This window comes from Hoplias malabaricus, chromosome 3, assembly GCF_029633855.1.
Source record: "Hoplias malabaricus isolate fHopMal1 chromosome 3, fHopMal1.hap1, whole genome shotgun sequence".
In the NCBI taxonomy this organism is placed as follows: Eukaryota; Metazoa; Chordata; class Actinopteri; order Characiformes; family Erythrinidae; genus Hoplias; species Hoplias malabaricus.
The window spans coordinates 39,600,942-39,620,843 of NC_089802.1; the positions used below are offsets into that span (position 1 = coordinate 39,600,942).

The 19,902-nt window shown below is 38.7% G+C and overlaps 2 protein-coding genes across 2 annotated transcripts; both read left to right on the forward strand.

The window, feature by feature from the left end:
* The first annotated feature begins 2,323 nt into the window (after positions 1–2,323).
* Positions 2,324–3,250, forward strand: LOC136691437 (odorant receptor 131-2-like). The gene has a single exon (XM_066663998.1). The coding sequence runs from the start codon at positions 2,324–2,326 to the stop codon at positions 3,248–3,250; it is 927 nt and encodes a 308-aa protein (XP_066520095.1).
* A 3,264-nt stretch (positions 3,251–6,514) lies between these two features.
* LOC136691439 (odorant receptor 131-2-like) lies at positions 6,515–7,447 on the forward strand. The gene has a single exon (XM_066663999.1). The coding sequence runs from the start codon at positions 6,515–6,517 to the stop codon at positions 7,445–7,447; it is 933 nt and encodes a 310-aa protein (XP_066520096.1).
* The last annotated feature ends 12,455 nt before the right edge of the window (positions 7,448–19,902 follow it).

Genomic DNA, 19,902 nt, shown 5'->3' on the forward strand with positions numbered 1-19,902 from the left:
TGTCTCCCTCTCTAAATGCCATTTTCTTCCTATTGAGAAGGGCCTTGACATTGTTGGTTATCCATGGCTTGTTGTTGGGAAAGCAGCGTACAGTTCTCGTGGGAACAGCAATGTCCATACAGAAGTTCAGGTAGTCAGTAGTGCAATGTGTGACCTCCTCTAAGTCCTCCCCACTCTGCAGCACACTCCAGTCTGTGGATCTGAAGCAGTCTCTCACAGCCTCACCTGTTTCAGGTGTCCATTTCCTGAAGGTGCGTGTGGTGGCTGGTAGCCTCTGTACTTTGGGCTTGTACACTGGCTGTAGATGAATGAGGTTGTGGTCTGACTTCCCCAGTGGGGGGAGGGGCGTGGCACTGTATGCATCCCTCAAATTTGCGTACATGAGGTCTATTGTTCTGTTTTTTCTAGTAGGGCAGTTGACAAGCTGGTAGAAATTCGTGAGAGTGGAGTCAATGTTATGTGATTGAAGTCGCCCGAGATCGCAAAAAATGCATCAGTGTGTTGAGTTTGCAGCCTAGCGATTATTGAGTGGATGACGTCACACGCTCTGTCCGGAAGAGCACGCGGCGGAACATAAACACACACCACAATGGCGTGCGAGAATTCTCTTGGCATGTTGTTGGGTCGAAGACTGACCGCCAGTAATTCCACATGCTTACAGCATACAGTCTCCTTCACTGTAACGTGTCCGGGATTGCACCATCTGTTAATGTACATCACCAGTTCACCTCCCTTCTTCTTGCCAGAAAGTTTACGGTCTCTGTCCAAGCGAGCCACACTGAAGCCAGGCAGCTCAACGTTAGCAGTGGGGATTTGGCTGGTTAGCCATGTCTCCGTAAAGCATAGCAGGCTACACTCTCTGTATAACTTCTGGTTTCTTACCAAGGCAGCCAGTTCGTCAGACTTGTTAGCCAGAGAGTTCACGTTTCCCATCACCATCGAAGGAACTGCAGGCTTGTATCTCCACTTCGTCTCCCGCAGCCTTGTCTTCACTTTAATCCCCGCACGGCACCCTCTAAAACACGTGGACATGGAGCTACCTCGAGATGCTGCCACTGTCGTCGGCGCCATTTTGTCCAATTTTCCAGAAGCTGGAAGCAGGGAAGTATGCCTGCTGTTAGTTTAATTTAGCCGTTTTGCAGCGACCGGATTTACTGCCCTGCTCCTGAGCGCTAGGTCCTCAGTCACGGCTTTAAGTGAGTAAGATAGCTCTTGCATTACTTGTTGCTGCTGCAGGATGCTTTGTAGAATGGGCTCAGAGAGAGAGAGACAGACACAGACTAGGGTAAGCAATACTGTCCTCAGTAATTGTATATAGACATGTGGATTGTACTATCAAAATTATATTGAGATGTTACCATGATGATACACAGACATTTTATTATTCCTAATGAAAAGTAGTTTTCACAAAAAAAAAAAAAAATCTAATTACAAAGTATAAATCGCAAAAGTGAATGTTAAGTCTTGGCACATTACCATGGATATTCAGACTTCAGTCAACAGCTTATATTTTATATGTTATGTGTATTTTACACATAGCATATACATTTAACATATAACATTTTATATTTTATATGTTATGTGTAAGTCTATGTTAAGCATGTACACGCCTCTGTATTCCCCTGATATTGATTAGATATAAAACAGCAAAGATCTGCACATATCCAACAGTCTCTTCCCAGCAGCTGAAGCAGTGTGAAGGAAGTTGGGTTGAAACTAAGATTTGAAACAAGACAGAAAGGTATAAACATGTATACTGAATACTGTTTTCTCACTGTGGCTTCTCACATCTAAGGATACAATGTTGATGAATTTGTGTAAGCATTTCAGTGAAATTATTGTGAAATAATAATTTATGTTTTATCTTTCAGTTTAAGAATCTGGTTTCTGCTAAAAGTGACTGTACAGAAATTGGAGATTATGTAATGCACTTCTTCCTGGAGTGCAAAGACATATGCTTTCTTAAGCTTTTAATTTAATATTGTTAATTATTTGTCATTGTTTCCCCCAAATATTAGAAGTAATCTTTATTCTTATATGAATATTTTGGGTGAGGGCCATTTTTATTTATTTATTTTTTGTTGTTTTTGTTTTTTAAGCAAAATTCTGTATATTATTATCTATGTATTCAAAAAGAGTCTGAATGTATTCTGACTTACTTTTTGACTTACAGAGATGTGAATTCAAATATGTTATGTACAAAATGGAGAATGATGGGTAGGGTCAGTTTGGACAGTGGAGATTATTTGAGCCTGTTTTTATAGTGACTGTTTTTTTAAGGAACATTGTTGTCTTTTGGTTAGTGTCTGACACATATGATGCAATGAACTCGACAACGGATCAGATTCAGTCACCGGACAATTACCAAGAAGCTTTCGCTAAAAACATCATTATTGTTTCCTTTGCTCTGATCATCAGTGGCATTAATGGGATGCTTGTGGTGACTTTCTTCCAAAACCCTGTTTTTCACAGTGACCCAAGATACATTTTATACATCAACCTGGTAATTAATGATATTTTGATGATTTGTATTTCAGTTACTTTGTATGTTCTGACATATGCACTGCATTATATAAATGCCTCCTTTTGCTGTGTGTTGATAGCTTTGGGTTCTACAACATACATGAACACTCCTGTGATTTTGGCTGGAATGGCCATAGAGCGTTATATTGCTGTCTGTAAACCACTGCATCACTCTCAGATATGTACAGTAAATAGAACATATTTTCTTATCTCTGTGATGTGGGGTATTGGCGCTATTCCTGCGATAATTGATGTTATTATAGTCATTGCATTACAGCCCATTTCTTTCTTTTACTCCCTCACCTACTGCCTGCCTTTTATTGTCTACAGCTCAAAGTATTACACACAGAAGACCATTGCTACACAAACACTGTACTTGTCCATTGTGTGGATAACTCTGTTTTATACATACTTCAGAGTTCTTTGTACCGCCAAAATAGCCTCGCATGGCCATCACCTAAGCTCAGCTAAAAAGGCCCGCAACACAATCCTGTTACACGGTGGTCAGTTACTACTCTGCATGCTCTCATATGTCACTCCTGTTCTGGACATGGTTCTTGTTCCCTTCTTCCCAGCTCATCGAACAAAAATCACATTCTTCAATTACCTCCTCACTAACATCATTCCTCGACTCCTGAGTCCTCTGATCTATGGACTTCGAGACCAGAAATTTGTTAAACACATCAAACGTTCCTGTGGACTGGTTGTTGTTAAGACTGCACAGTAATGTACAGATTGAACAGTTTATTGTTTATGGTGGATAAAGATACAGTACCAAGACAGGTCCACCTTGAATATTATATCTTTGCCGTCTAAGTCCATCTTAACATCACGAAAAAAAACAAAAAACAAATCCACACTTTGTAGTAATAATAATAATAGTATGGTAAATTTATATAGGGCCTTTCACAAGTCCAAAAACACATTACATGGCCAAAATATGCTCTTATAAATATTCTAAAAATATTCTAAAGTCGCAACTGATTAACAAGTGTAATGAAATGGAAAAATGATGCAACACAATGGGTATCTCCCCACTGTCCCACCTGTTTTGTAGTTTGTTTCTGGAATCAAATGAAATATTTAGTTATATTTACTACAGTGAAAACACTGAGAAATAATTATAACCTTTTTCAATTAAATAAATGTCCAAGATAATTAACAAATCACAGATTCATAGTTTTCATTGCTTTTTATTATTTGATTTTTGTGTGCACACAAACTGGCTGAGAGGGTTTGTTGGCTGCACACTCCTCATGGGCATTGCAGGTTAACACATGTAAAGAGCAATAAAAAAAAATCAACTGAGGCAGCTGAGAAAACCTCAAGATGGTTCTGAATTAAAAGGCAGAGTACTGGCAGCGTGGATTAAAAAACAGTGAATTTTTAGATATTTACAAATTAAGCATGTTATTACTTAAAATATGACACTAACAACGGCTAACACTAACTCACAAATTGAAAGGGCTCTGTCTTTACAAATGTTAAAGAACTCCATTAGTGTTTTCTACAAAGCCCTAATTACCAATATCCGTTTTACCTACCAGGCTACCATAGATCATGTGATTTTACTTGGTAGGCTGGAAAATCTAGTAGGAATCAAATGCCTCTCTTGGTTCAGATCCTATTTGTTTGACCATTATCAATTTGTTTATCTGAATACCCTATCACTCCTCATGTACAATTCATTCCAATGACACTGGTCTACTCACTGCAGGAGGCAGTAAGTAGACCAGCTCCTAAAGTCTGGAATAGCAGTCCTGTTACTGTTCTTGGCTGAGACACACACTCATTTGAAACTTTTGACACAGGCTTTTGGTTAATTAATCTTCTCTACTGGTCTCATAGCTGGAATTAAATACTATCACTTCTTTGTATCACTTGATCTCTCCTGCATATATGTTTTTTATTTGTTGTTTGCCTGGCTCCTGAAAGCTTCCTGCAGGGTAATCCCTCCCCTGCTCTTCCATGAATCTCTTAACCCACTTACCCCCTCCCGTCCATCTCATACTTTGAAATGCCCTGTTCCTGCTGCTCTCCCTGACGCTGTCCCGGTCCAGCTCAGCCCTATGCATCTTTTACAAGATCTTGGCGTTGTCATACCTTCAACACCAAGCTTAGCCATGCAAGAATGCTGTCTTAGGCCAAGGTCTCTGCACATGTCCCCTTTTACTCTCCCACAGAATCACTGACCACACAATTATTTTTCTTCATAATACCTATAACTCATGATCTCCGTCTGTTCACATTTTCAGATCACAGATCAGTGTTGGTCAGAGGAATATAGGTTCTCCATCAGGAGTCTTGGTTCCTTCCAAAGGTTTCTTTCTTGTATGCTGAGGGAGTTATTCCTTGCCACTCTTGCACCTGGCTTGCTCATGGACCTGGAGCTACTTTGTGAAAACGTCTGCTGTGAAAAGCTCTATATAAATAAAATTTTATTGATTGATGTTTGATTAACATTGTCTGGATGTCAGCATGCTTGTCCAATCCCTGTATATATCATTCAGAATTAACTGTGCATTCACAGATCTGCAAGTCACCCATGGCTTGTGCACTGTTAAATTCCAATAACATCATTAATGCTGTGTGCTTATAGATGATGGTCCCTATCTTCTTTTGTCTGGAGAAAGTGGCACACTTGATTTCAAAATGTAATTTCAGATTTAGACATTTTTTGGACCATATGTCCCTTAAATGGGCTCAGGCCCAAATAAAGTGACAGCATTTCTGGATCATTTTTATATATGGTTTTATCTTTGCATTTGTTTTATTTTAACTGATACTGGTTTTGGGCCTTGCCCCATACATATGGAGATTTCTCCAGATTCTCAGAATCTTTTTATGATATTATGTAACAGATGAATATATCCCCAGGTTCTTTACTGCTTTGTAGAGTGAAATGTTAATCTTGAACTGCTGCACTCTTTGACCATGCTGTCTTTGTGCTGATCCCTTCCCAACTTTTTTGGAACATGTTTCTTGTATTAAATACAAAATTGTGATTGTTTAAAATACAATACCATTTCTTAGTTTCATATTGATTTTGTAGTATTTTAAATTAAAAATAGAATGTACATTATTTGTATTGCATTTTACTTTTGTTTACATTTTGAAAGTCCCAACATTTCTGGAAAAGAAGATTGTACATGTACACGCCTCTGTATTCCCTTGAAGATATTCATTATAAAACAGCACAGAGCTGAACAAATTAAGTGGTTTCTCACCAGCAGCTGAAGAAATGTATATCATCTGGTGTTGAAACCATGACTTGATTCATGGCTATTCACTGAAAGGTATAAATATTAATCCATTTTTATTGCAATGTTTGATTATGTGTTAGATTCAGGCTTCAATTAATCTGTATAGATTTTTAATGTTATAACTATCCGTTCTAAAAACATATTCCTCCTAAATGGTAACTGTATAGGAAGTTTAAAAATAGAACATTTGAAATATATGCACTGTTTACTGGGCTTCTAAAGAAATGTATAAAATGCAGTGTAACAATCAACTAATATTAGCTTAATTAAGCTTTTCATTTAATATTATAATAGTATTTATTTTTACATAGATATTTTTGGCTTTTTAAAATATTTTCAATCATTTAAGCCACTCTTGATTATGTATGAATTTGTACTATTTTTTTATTTATTGTAGATTCATTGTTGTTATTTCTTCTGTTACCTTTCTTTTGTACTTGTTTGGATTTTTTTATTGTGAAGCATATTAAGCTGCTCTTGAGTATAGAACTTTTAGCATGATAATGTATGTAAAATAATCTGTTCTGAATTAATTCTAAGGCTTTCAATTTTTAAATTGTTTAATACTTTTTAAAGTTATGTCAGGAATTTATACTGACGTGAAAGAAGGTTGAGTTTGTATGGTTTCTAATGGAGAATTTCTTATTATGTGTTTTGCATATTAAAAAAGATTTTTAGGTAGAGATCCTAAAGCCCTCTTTTCATCACTGCCCAAGTGGAATGAGGGAATGAATACGACGATAGATCAGAATTGGATACGAGACAATTACCAAGAGGCTTTGGCCAAAAATATAATTGTCATTGTCCTTGCTCTGATCATTATTGGCATTAATGGGATGCTGGTGGTCACTTACTTTCAAATCCCTATGTTCCACAGTGACCCAAGATACATTTTATACATCAGTCTTGTGATCAATGACATTCTGACGATTTGCATTACAGTTATTATGTTTGTCCTGACATATGCAATGCCAAATGTAAATGTCTCCTTTTGCTGTGTGCTGTTGTCATTGGGTTCTACCACTGGAATTAACACCCCCATGATTTTGGCTGGAATGGCAATAGAGCGTTATATTGCTGTGTGTAAACCACTGCATCACTCTCAGATCTGTACAGTAAATAGAACATATGTCCTTATCACTCTGATTTGGATTTTTTCATCTATTCCTGCATTAATTGACATAATTGTAGTCATTGCATTGCAGCCCATTTCTTTCTTTTACTCCCTCACCTACTGCCAGGCTATTGTTGTCTACCCTTCTGTGTATTACACACAGAAGACCACTGCTACACAGACACTGCTCTTTTCCATTGTGTGGATAACTCTGTTTTATACATACTTCAGAGTTCTTTGTACCGCCAAAATAGCCTCGCATGGCCATCACCTAAGCTCAGCTAAAAAGGCCCGCAACACAATCCTGTTACACGGTGGTCAGTTACTACTCTGCATGCTCTCATATGTCACTCCTGTTCTGTTCAGCGTTCTCATTCCCCTATTTCCAGCTCATCGAACTAAAATCACTTTTGTCAATTATCTGCTTACTTGCCTTTTACCTCGACTCCTGAGCCCTCTGATCTATGGACTTAGAGACCAGAAGTTTGGCAGATACCTCAAACGCGACTTTTCCTGTGGACTGCTAATTGAAAAAATTACTCCATAGTGTATAGCTTGATTTGTGGATATAGTGGATAGAGATGCAGTGATCAGCCATAAAATTATAACCACCCCCTTGTTTCTACAATCATGGTCCATTCTCAGGTCCCCTGACCACACAGAAGCAATTATCTGGTTGCTGTACATACTTTGTTTGCCCTCTTCACCCTGTTCTTCAGGTTGTCTTCCTTTTGTGTGCCTAATGATTCAAGGTAGGCTTTAAATCAACCATGACACTGATAAGGATAAAATGGTTACAGAAAATGAATGAATGAATGAATGAGTAATTGCAGAATGTGCTATGACCAACAGTGTGTAATTATATTTTTTATCCTCAAGACTGAGGCTGGTAAAAAAAATAATGTTTAAATGTAAAATAAAGAATCAATGTAGATCAATATAGTGGAATTATATGTATATTATTGATATACATATTGATATGTGACACTTTATAGTTTGTATGCATGACAATCTTACTAGAAGGAAATATTATAATATTTATATTATAATCTCTTGGTCGTGTGATCATTTTTATTTACAATGCTATGGCTAACACCTATCTCTAAAAGTGTAGTCAGTTGTCCAAAGTCACCTAAATGGCCTATTCATGTGGTCCTTGCTCAAATACTGCATATCTAAAACAATAAAAATGGCCAGTTTAGCAAACGGGCTGTATTTATACTGGATATTTAAATAAAAATCTGCATTAGAGCAACACTGGGTAAAAATAGGTGTTTATGATTCTGGGCTCCCCTTACAGGTTCAATGTGTAATTAAATGGAGAGGGAGGTAGGCATAGAGGGAGCTATGCAGGAATGTTGCTTCCTGCCCACCTCAAGAAGGTACATATTGCAGTTTCTTGCTTATACTGGTGAAGCAATGACAGAGGCTCTATCCTGCCCGTTACAGATCTATGTAAAATTACAATGATATAGGGACTAACATCACCCCTCGACTCCTGAGTCCTCTGATCTACGGACTTCGAGACCAGAAATTTGTTAAACACATCAAACACTACTTTTCCTGTGGTCTGGTTGTTGTTAAGATTGCACAGTAGTGTACAGACTGAACAGTTTATTGTTTATGGTGGATAAAGATACAGTACCAAGACAGGTTAACATTGAATATTATATCTTTGCTGTCTAAGTCCATCTTAACATCATGAAATAAAAAAAAAAAAATCCACACTTTATAGTAATAATAGTAATAATAATAATAGTAAGGTAAATTTATATAGGGCCTTTCACAAGTCCAAAAACACTTTACATGGTCAAAATATGCTCTTACATTATAAATATTCTAAAAGCATTTTAAAGTCGCAACTGATTAAGAAGTGTAATGAAATGGAAAAATGATGCAACACAATGGGTATCTTCCCCACTGTCCCACCTGTTTTGTAGTTTGTTTCTGGAATCAAATGAAATATTTAGTTATATTTACTACAGTGAAAGCACTGAGAAATAATTTTAACCTCTTTCAATTAAATAAATGTTCAAGATAATTAACAAATCACAGATTCATAGTTTTCATTGCTTTTTATTATTTGATTTTTGTGTGCACACAAACTGGCCGAGAGGGTTGGTTGGCTGCACATTCCTCATGGGCATTGCAGGTTAGCACAAGTAATGAGCAATGGAAAAAATCAACTGAGGCAGCTGAGAAAACCTCAAGATGGTTCTGAATTAAAAGGCCGAGTACTGGCAGCATGGATTAAAAAACAGTGAATTTTTTTTAGATATTTAAAAATTAAGCATGTTGTTACTTAAAATATGACACTAACAACGGCTAACACTAACTCACAAATTGAAAGGGCTCTGTCTTTACAAATGTTAAAGAACTCCATTAGTGTTTTCTACAAAGCCCTAATTACCAATATCCGTTTTACCTACCAGGCTACCATAGATTGTGTGATTTTACTTGGCAGGCTGGAAAATCTAGTAGGAATCAAAGGACCTGTCCTCTCTTGATTCAGATCCTATTTGTTTGACCATTACCAATTAGTTTATCTGAATAATAAATCCTCACGTCATATTTTGGTTAACCCCCTCAACCCGAACTCGGCAGTCTGCGGGGTAGAAACACAACTTACATAATCAGCTTTTTAAGTCTTGAATGTCTGAATGTGTCTGTGAGCTCCGTATACCGTTAGAAAGCGCAGATCCTACCGTTTCTAAAAATATCGCTCTCATCGCGGTGCTGTGAAGCCTCTGGGAGTAATCCAGTGTGAAAAACCACCTAAAAGTCAAGGTGCTCCTTCAAAATTTGTGTGTTATGTTCGTCATGAAATATTCTAATCATATTCACTATGATCATAAATGGAGACGCTGCAAAGGAACAAGAAAGACGGTGTTTACTTTCAGTTTCGTTTTGACTCACATGACTTCAACCCACCTGTCTCTGGGCGTAAAAATATGAGTCATCAGCAAAAACATATTCCTATTATTGATTTATAGTTTTTCAAGGTTTTTGTAGGTTTCACATCAAATAATACAGCATTAGATCAAAAAATATAAACTAAAAAGCTTAAATAATTCTTTATTGTGTATGTTTATCTTAATAGCTATATACATAGAGTCCAGAACTCAAAGCTTGTTGCGGACAGAATGGGTGGAGGCCATATATGGCGTTCGCCCCAGTGTACCGGTCAGAGTACATATGACAGGACCCAAAAGGTAACGTTATTGCACTTTACTGAGTCTTACAGGATTCAGATACAACACAGTCATGCACATGTCACAGCAGGTATTATGCGATGAATTTGTACACCAGTTATATATAAATGAGTGTGGTTCTGGAAATAAACATACATTGAAAATAAATTACAAATGATTCAGGGCCATTCTGTTGACATGTAGATTGAGAAACACAAATAATATATAATAACAGCCTAAGCATGCTTGATAAGTAATTAAATAAATTTATCTCTAGTTACGTCTATATGGATATATTTAAGTGGTCTCTCTAGTGGCTAGACATTCAACCTGCTCAGAACGGAAAGAAGACGGCGCCATTTCTAATACATGTACAAAGGATATAATCTTGTGCAAGTCACTCATTAATAAGTAACAGAAGCAAATATAATTCTAATCTGTGCAATAAAAATTTAAAACCATCTTCGATGTGTACACAGAACAATCCGCGTTGACGCAGCTGAACAACAAAATCACTAAACAATGCTAGTTGCTAATAAATGGTCATTATACAATGATTAAGCTAAACTACAGACGGCCTATTGTAAAGGAAAGCAACTTACTTCAAATTTACGCACACAAGGTTACACAACTGTAAACGTGGACGTGGAGCTACTTTAGAGCTGCTACTGCTGTCTGTACCTTGTACTAGAGGCTCCCCAAACTGCAATCCCACAAGTTTCTGTCTCATTTAATAGGCTCTTTTTTCCATCTTTTATTTCTCCACCCATTCACTCCCTTTTTTACAGCCACCCCCAAATATGTTGTGCATATTTGCTCTATAAAAAAGGGCCAATAATGGTATATAGTGCTCCCTATATATAATCTCCCTCTCCCATATACCACCAAAGTGTGGTGCAGCTGGAGGGTTGAAATGGAATGAAATCTGTTGCTTAGCCAGTTGTTTTTTTCAGTTTGGGTTGCAGTTGATTGAAGACTGTGATCAGTTCCTTTTCACCCCCTTTGAAATCCATACCTTGATCAGAATATAAATCTGAGGGTGTTCCTCTCCGGGCGATGAACCGCCGAAGTGCCATTAGAAATGAATCCACATTAATGCTTAACAGAACATTCAAATGCACACTCCTAGTTGTGAGGCACTTAATGATAATACCCCATCTCTTTTCATTCTGTCTCCCAAGTTTAACAGTAAAGGGGCCAAAGCAATCAACACCAGTAGCATAGAAGGGGGGTTTTAGAAGTTGAAGTCTAGCAGAGGGTAAATCTGCCATTTTTGGGACAGCTGGTTTAGCTTTCCTTCAACGGCATTCGGTGCATACATGCTGTTGTTTCCGAATAGCTTCTCTACCGCGTAGAACCTATACCTTACGCCACATCTCTGCAAAAATCCGTTCTGGACCAGGATGATGAAGGCGAGTGTCATAATTTTGGATGAGCAGCTTTATCATAGGGTGCTTGGAATGAAGAACAAAAGGATGCACAGCTGACGGATCTAGACCTTCTGCCTTTCTAACCCGTCCTCCCTCTCTGATGAGTTCTGTGGTCTCATCAAACTCAGGAGAGAGTGTAATGATATGGCTAGATTTAGAGACAGGTTTACCTGACTGTAGGGAGTTATATTCACTAGGGAAGCTATCCTGCTGGGCTTTACGGAATAAGGATATTTCTGCCTCTCGGTAACAGGTTGCAGGTGGATCACTATCTTGACCTGCCGCCCCATGCAACATCCATGCTGTGGCCTCCAAAAGCTCCTCCCAACTGCTGAACTCATTCTCATCTGGCATTGAACATCGCTTAAGTTCTGCAGGATCATCAGTTGATTCAGTATTGGGTCTAGCTGGCCAACTTTCATGGGAATAAAGGGCAAATGTGGCATAACATGGGCTGCATGTGGTGCCGAAGGGTAAAACTTGCCATTCATAAATGCTTGGTGTGAGACTTGTCTTTCCATTGCGCCACAAAAACCTGAGCAGAGCTTTATCCTCCATATGGAGACGGACCTGGTGGAACATCGCCTTTAAATCGCCACTAATGGCGATGTCATGCTCCCTGAATCCCAGCAGAACTCCTAACAGAGAAGGTCCCAAATTAGGGCCAACTTCCACACGGATGGTCTTGTTTTCCAACATCTGGACAGCAGCATTATCCTCTCTGGATCTTGTTACCATTTTTTTACATCGGTGAGGGAGAATGTCAAGTTCCCATAGCTTTTCAGCGTCTCTGTGGAGGTGAGATGTGACCGGGTCGATCGTTGTCCCAAGACATTGCTGCAACTAAGCATATTGTGCCGTTAATTTCGCAGGACCTTGTAGGACCCATCCAAGTCTAGATTGTATAGTTGCTGGACCTTCTGGTGGGCCCATGTGGACCAGAGTGACTGGTGTGATGAGGCGGGGATGATCAGCCCCTATTAAAAGTAAAGGGCTGATATGCTCAAAGGAAGGGATTGGTAAGTTTCTCAGGTGGTTGTATTTCTTCTGAAGAGCACCAGTGGGGTATGAATGATCTGATAACCCCAAGCCCTTTGCTGTGAATGCACCTTTAATTTCAAGGCATTTGCTGGGCCATGCTGCAGATGAGATACGGAACGAAACAGAGGTACCATGTAGGGTTTGGATGCCTTGTCTGATGGTTCGGAGTGCCAAGTCTTCTGGAAGACTTTTTAGTCCTAACTTGCTGACAGCAGGTGACAGGAGAATTGTCCGCTCAGAGCCATCATCCAGCACAGCATATGTCTCAAGAGTCTGACCTCCTGAATGTAGAAGGACTCTCACTACTTTAAGTAGAGCACTTTTACTACCCCCCATGCAATCTAAATACAGGGTTTCTGACAGGGAACTTACTAAGCAAGAACCTTCTTTGGGTGATTTACTATTCACATCATGGAGTATCTGGAGGTGCATACCTTGGCCAATCTTGCAAGTTTTTTTTAGTGTGCAATGAGCTGCTTTTTGACCTCTTCCACATTGCCAGCATGTTTTGTTGGTCTGAATCCATTTCATTTTCTGTTCAGCAGTGAAGTTCTGGAACTCTGGACATTTGCTCAAACAATGCTCTTCGTTCTCACAGTACGGACAGAATTCCTTGAGCTTATTCCTTCTCTTTACTTCACCCAGTGATTGGGGGGTTTGTTTCCCCGTTTTGCTATGGCGTAGCTCCCTAGCTCCATGTAGGACAGTGATAAACTTACTAAAAGACTTCTGTTTCCCCTTCTTATCAACTCTCGGCACTTGTCGATCTCTACTACTCCAACTTATTTGGCTTTCATTATCCTTGCACCAGGACTAATACTGAAGCCACTCTGAGGAGTCTACAAGGGTGTACAGAGCCCCTGATTTGTGGTACATCTAACGGCAAAAGGATGATCGCATGTCAGGAGGAAGTTTACAGAGCAAGCGAGAGACATGAGACCCACAATTCAATTCAGCATCTCCTTCAGCACCTAATGTCTGGAGCATTCTAACTAATGCTCGAATTTGTAGAGCAAATCTTTCAAACGCTGCAGAATCTCCTCTGCGGATATCAGGACCATCCATCACAGTGGCTATCTTGGAAAGGGCTAATTGGTAAGGTTGACTGAACCTTTCATTCAGTGCATTCATTGTGTCTGTATAGGGGGTTGGGGAATTCGATTAGGCATGCCTGTTCTAGTTTAAGGTGATCAACTAGCACCTGATATTTGAATAGCTCTGTGCTATCCTGTGGCAGAAGATTTTCTAATGCAGTCTTAAGGCAGGTAGAATTCACTAGGGTCCTTCTCTGTAAAATAAGGGATGGATGGCCTAGGCCCACGGTATGCTGTCTCTTGAGCAGCTGTAACAAATGTTGGCTGGGGAGGAGGAAACAAGTTGCTGTCACTTTGATGGGGGCCATCATCAACTGGATTTGGTAGGTAATGGGGTGCATGAATTCTTGGTAAACTCTCATTCTGTTGGAAGCTTAATTGGCTTGGAGACTGTAGAGTAGCTTGCATTAATTCCCTGTGATTTTCAATTAGTTGCAATTTGCCCATTACTCTGTCTAAGGCATTGGTCAGTCCTTCTTACATTACTGGTGATCCTTGGGCTGTAGAATGTTCTCTCACAACTGGAGGTGTGAACTTGTTCTGTGGTGCAGGTACTGGAGGAGGATTCTGTGTCTCTCGAGACTACATGAGAAGTGGAGACTAATCTGTTTGGTGTTAGATGATTCCTGGGTGCCGGGGTAGGAGCTAAAAGTGGTGTACTTGGATGACTTTCTCTGATCCTGTAAACAGAGTATGATGCCTGGAGGTGATCAGTCACAGAGGCCCGTGTGCTCACTCTAGCACCCGGGTCTATCAGTTCAGGTTGGTGCCACTCCTTGGCATTTGATCCAGAGTGACAGGCAACCTGTAGGGGGGCTGCATTTTCTCTACTTCCTGACATCATCTCTGGTGGTGAGGCTCCTACATCTGGGTGAATGGGAAAAATAACGGATTCCATTTGATGCCTCAAAGTATTTCTTAAAGTATGCACAAATGGAGTCCCATACTGTTTCTGCAGCTCTCTATGCTCTTCAACATACAGGTTTGAGTTCATAGAGTTCATCATCAGGAGAATCCATACTCGTATTACTCACGGAGCTGGAAAGCATGGTAGCGGCCTTCTGATCAGTGCTCTCTTGAAAGGATATGATATCTTCTTCATGATCATGTGTATTCTGTGTTGCATATTCAGTTCTAAGGGGAGAGGTGCTCTGTTTATAGCTGGGAAAACTCACGTCAAAGTCCTCAAGGTAAAAAGGTAACTTTGTCCGGCGTTGGGGGCATTCACACTGCTGCCCTGAGCCACTTCTTATTCGCATAGGGTCCATCCTCTGTGGTAAACACCAATCCAGCTTGAAAGACCAACAATGTAAAGGAGAACTCAAAGCTTGTTGCGGACAGAATGGGTGGAGGCCATATATGGCGTTCGCCCCATTGTACCGGTCAGAGTACATATGACAGGACCCAAAAGGTAACGTTATTGCATTTTACTGTGTCTTACAGGATTCAAATACAACACAGTCATGCACATGTCACAGCAGGTATTATGCGATGAATTTGTACACCAGTTGTATATAAATAAGTGTGGTTCTGGAAATAAACATACATTGAACATAAATTACAAATGATTCAGGGCCTATTCTGTTGACATGTAGATTGAGAAAACAGAAATAATATATAATAACAGCCTAAGCATGCTTGATAAGTAATTAAATTAATTTATCTCCAGTTACTTCTATATGGCTATATTTAAGTGGTCTCTCTGTGCCCTCTAGTGGTTAGACATTCAACCTGCTCAGAACGGCAAGAAGAGAGCGCCATTTCTAATACATGTACAAAGGATACAATCTTGTGCAAGTCGCTCATTAATAAGTAACAGAAGCAAATATAACTCTAATCTGTGCAATAAGAACTCAACACCATCTTCGATGTGTACACAGAATCCTGAACAACAAAATCGTTAACCTGTTCTAAGGCTCTGGCCCGCCGGCGGGCCAGGAATTGCGTCTATTTTTTATATTAAATATAGCAACACAGTCGCTTAATCAATAAAGACACTCAAGGTACGAAATTAAAGCTTTAAGTCTCGACTTTTTATTGATTCTGACCGTTTATATATATATTTCCATTTTAAAAATATGTATTTTTGGTCGAAATACACCTTGCCAGGATTGTTGTTATGCAAAATAATTGTTATATTACACACGTTTTTATTTTTTACGGCGCCATATTTGAGTCAATATTCAGAAGCCATCCACCATTCGAACGGGCAGAGTCTCAGGATTACGAGGATATAAGACATTATACGCTAAAATGTAGAACTAGGGAAATAAAGCCGAAAAAATAAGATATTTCAAGCGTCAGGTCTGATTCAGGTCTGAAGAAACGCGCGTGCGTCTTTGTTTCTAAACCGGGGAAAACCGCCAAAACAAAGAATTTTCATCGCTAACACTTACTTTGAGAAGTCTTCTTCCAAACGAGACCAAATGCGAGTCTTTCCGGGAAACCGTTCGCGTATAATCCTCATGTTTGTGTCAAGAGTGCTTCTCTGGAAAAATCTTCTGACAAAATACGAAAATGTTTTAAAAATCTCACTCGCAGCGAAGCGCCATTTTCCTCCCTCCGGCTTCTTCCTGGGTCGTTGTGCTCTCAAGCCGCGCAGTGGGAAAATGCTGAGTCATACCTCTGTTTAAAAAAACTCAAGGCGCAAACATCCGAGTGGGCGGGACATCGCGAGGCTTCTGTTTAGCGCGCTGCTAAAGCGCTAAATTCGGTCGCTTAAACAGACGCAGACGCCGCGAGAGAGACTCAAACGGTTTGGTTTAACTGCCAGAGGCTCCACAAACAGTAATCAAGTCAATAAACGTGTTCTGAGAGCTTATATTTCTTTATTTGCCATTTAAATGGCCGACCACAGCCTCACAGCCGCTAGCTCCGGCCAGCCAGCTGATCCCGCCTCCGCGCCTCAGAATTTAAAGGGACAGGTACTCGGTGAGAACGGAACGCAGTTTGACTGTAATTTTGCAGAAAAATTAATAATTTTGATTATGGAGAGCTTGGGGCGCAAAGAGACACTTGGAGAGACCACCTGTTCACTGTCTGCTCCAGCTACAATAACTTTATAACAGTATGAGGTATCGACTCCAAATTTTAGCCTGTGAAAATAGACCCCTGGAGACACACTTGTAAAAAGAAAAAAGTAATGGGACTCATGAACTCTTCAGTTTATAGTCACTAACATTTTTTTTTTCAAAAATAAGAAAAGCGCCTACATTTTTTTGGGGTTTTCATAAGCTTTTCACCACTTCATATATATTTCAAGATCTCAAAATGGTTTCTTTTACAATTTTGAAGGGTTTTCTGTAAAAATAAATCATGATAATGCCTTAGACAGCTTTATTCACTGCCTGAACAGATAGCCTCTAGATTAGGGTATGTAGTTTCAGACGGAAAATGGAAAAAAGGCCTGTATTGTTAATGCTAGTTGCTGATAAATGTTCATTATACAATGATTAAGCTAAACTACAGACAGCCTATTGTAAAGAAAAGCAACTTACTTCAGATTTACGCACACAAGGTTACACAACTGTAAACGTGGACGTGGAGCTACTTTAGAGCTGCTAATGCTGTCTGGACCTCGTGCTAGAGGCTCCCAAGCGATCCCACAAGTTTCTGTTTCATTTAATAGTCTCTTTTTTCCTTCTTTTATCTCTCCACCCATTTGCTTTTTTACAATGGTGTTCTTCAAGGGTCAGTGCGTCGTCCTCTATTATTCACATTCTATATGCTGCCACTGGGGCTACAGTAATTCATAAGCATGGTATTCAAATCTACTTCTTCATTTCTGATCCAAAACTGTATATATCAGCCAAACACTATGACGTTGATTGTCTACATACAATAACAGACCGTCTGACAGACTTTAAAGACAGATTGATACAAAATTCTCTCATATTAAATTCTGATATATATGAGGTCTTGTGACTAGGTACAGATACTTGAAATGCTGTTATAAATACCAATAGATCAATAGTAATACACAGTACCTTCTTTAAAACGCATGGGTTGCTTTTCATTTGTGTGTCACATTTGAAACTCATGTATGCAATACAGTCAAAACCACCTTCTTCCACATACGAAATATTGCCAAAATTTAGCATGTCTTGTCCTTAAAGAATGCAGAAAAAATAGCCAATGCTCACTGCAGGAGGAAGTGCCTCTTCTCACAAAGCTCCTAAAGTCTGGAATAGCAGTCCTGTTACTTTTCAAGGCTGAGACGCACACTTTTTTGAAACTTTTCACACAGGCTTTTGGTTAGTTAATCTTCTCTACTGGTCTCATAGCTGGATTGTCATACCTACAACACCATGCTTGGCCATGCAAGAATGCTGTCTTAGGCCAAGGTCTCTGCACAAGTCCCCTTTTACTCTCCCACAGAATCACTGACCACACAATTATTTTGCTTTATATTACCTATAACTCATTATCTCTATCTGTTCACATTTTCAGATCTGTTATTGGTTGTGCTGTCCAGTGTTGGTCAGATGAGTATAGGTTCTCCATCAGGAGTCTTGGTTCCTTCCAAAGGTTTGTTTCTTGTATGCTGAGGGAATTTTTCCTTGCCACTGTTGCACCTGGCTTGCTCATGGACCTGGAGCTACTTTGTGAAAACGTCTGCTGTGAAAAGCTCTATATAAATAAAATTTGATTGATTGATGTTTGATTAACATTGTCTGGATGTCAGCGTGCTTGTCCAATCCCTGTATATATCATTCAGAATTAACGGTGCATTCACAGATCTGCAAGTCACCCATGGCTTGTGCATTGTTAAATTCCAATAACATCATTAATGCTGTGTGCTTATAGATGATGGTCCCTATCTCATTTTGTCTGGAGAAAGTGGCAAACTTGATTTCAAAATAGAATTTCAGATTTATATTTTTTTTGGACCATATGTCCCTTAAATGGGCTCAGGCCCAAAGAAAGTGACAGCATTTCTGGATCCTTTTTATACATGGTTTTATCTTTGCATTTTTTTATTTTAACTGATACTGGTTTTGGGCCTTGCCCCATGCACATGGAGATTTCTCCAGATTCTCTGAATCTTTTAATGATATTATGTAACAGATGAATATATCCCCAGGTTCTTTACTGCTTTGTAGAGTGAAATGTTAATCTTGAACTGCTGCACTCTTTGACCATGCTGTCTTTGTGCTGATCCCTTCCCAACTTTTTTGGAACATGTTTCTTGTATTAAATACAAAATTGTGATTGTTTAAAATACAATACCATTTCTTAGTTTCATATTGATTTTGTAGTATTTTAAATTAAAAATAAAATGTACATTATTTGTATTGCATTTTGGTTTTGTTTACATTTTGAAAGTCCCAACATTTCTGGAAAAGAAGATTGTACATGTACACGCCTCTGTATTCCCTTGAAGATATTCATTATAAAACTGCACAGAGCTGAACAAATTAAGTGGTTTCTCCCCAGCAGCTGAAGAAATGTATATCATCTGGTGTTGAAAACAAGATTTGATTCATGGCTATTCACTGAAAGGTATAAATATTAATTCCGAATACTGATCTCTGTCTGACTTCTAAAGATACATTTAAACATTTTTACTGCAATGTTTGATTATGTGTTAGATTCAGGCTTCAATTAATCTGTATAGATTTTTAATGTTTTAACTATCCGTTATAAAAACATTTTCCTCCCAAATGGTAACTGTATAGGAAGTATAAAAATAGAACATTTGAAATATATGCACTGTTTACTGGGCTTCTAAAGAAATGTATAAAAGGCAGTGTAACAATCAACTAATATTAGCTTAATTAAGCTTTTCATTTAATATTATAATAGTATTTATTTTTACATAGATATTTTTGGCTTTTTAAAATATTTTCAATCATATAAGCCACTCTTGATTATGTATGAATGTGTACTATTTTTTATTTATTGTAGATTCATTGTTGTTATTTCCTCTGTTACCTTTCATTTGTACTTGTTTGGATTTTCTTTATTGTGAAGCATATTAAGCTGCTCTTGAGTATAGAACTTTTAGCATGATTATGTATGTAAAAGAATCTGTTCTGATTTAATTCTGAGGCTTTCTATTTATAAATTGTTTAATACTTTTTAAAGTTATGTCAATAATTTATACTGACGTGAAAGAAGGTTGAGTTTGTATGGTTTCTAATGGAGGATTTCTTAATATTTTTTATGTGTTTTGAATATTATAAAATATATTTAGGTAGAGATCCTAAAGCCCTCTTTTCATCACTGCCCAAGTGGAATGAGGGA

Bases quoted from the DNA above. Each gene is read 5' to 3' on its own strand.
- LOC136691437 (XM_066663998.1), top strand. From the start codon at position 2,324: ATGAACTCGACAACGGATCAGATTCAGTCACCGGACAATTACCAAGAA.
- LOC136691439 (XM_066663999.1), top strand. From the start codon at position 6,515: ATGAATACGACGATAGATCAGAATTGGATACGAGACAATTACCAAGAG.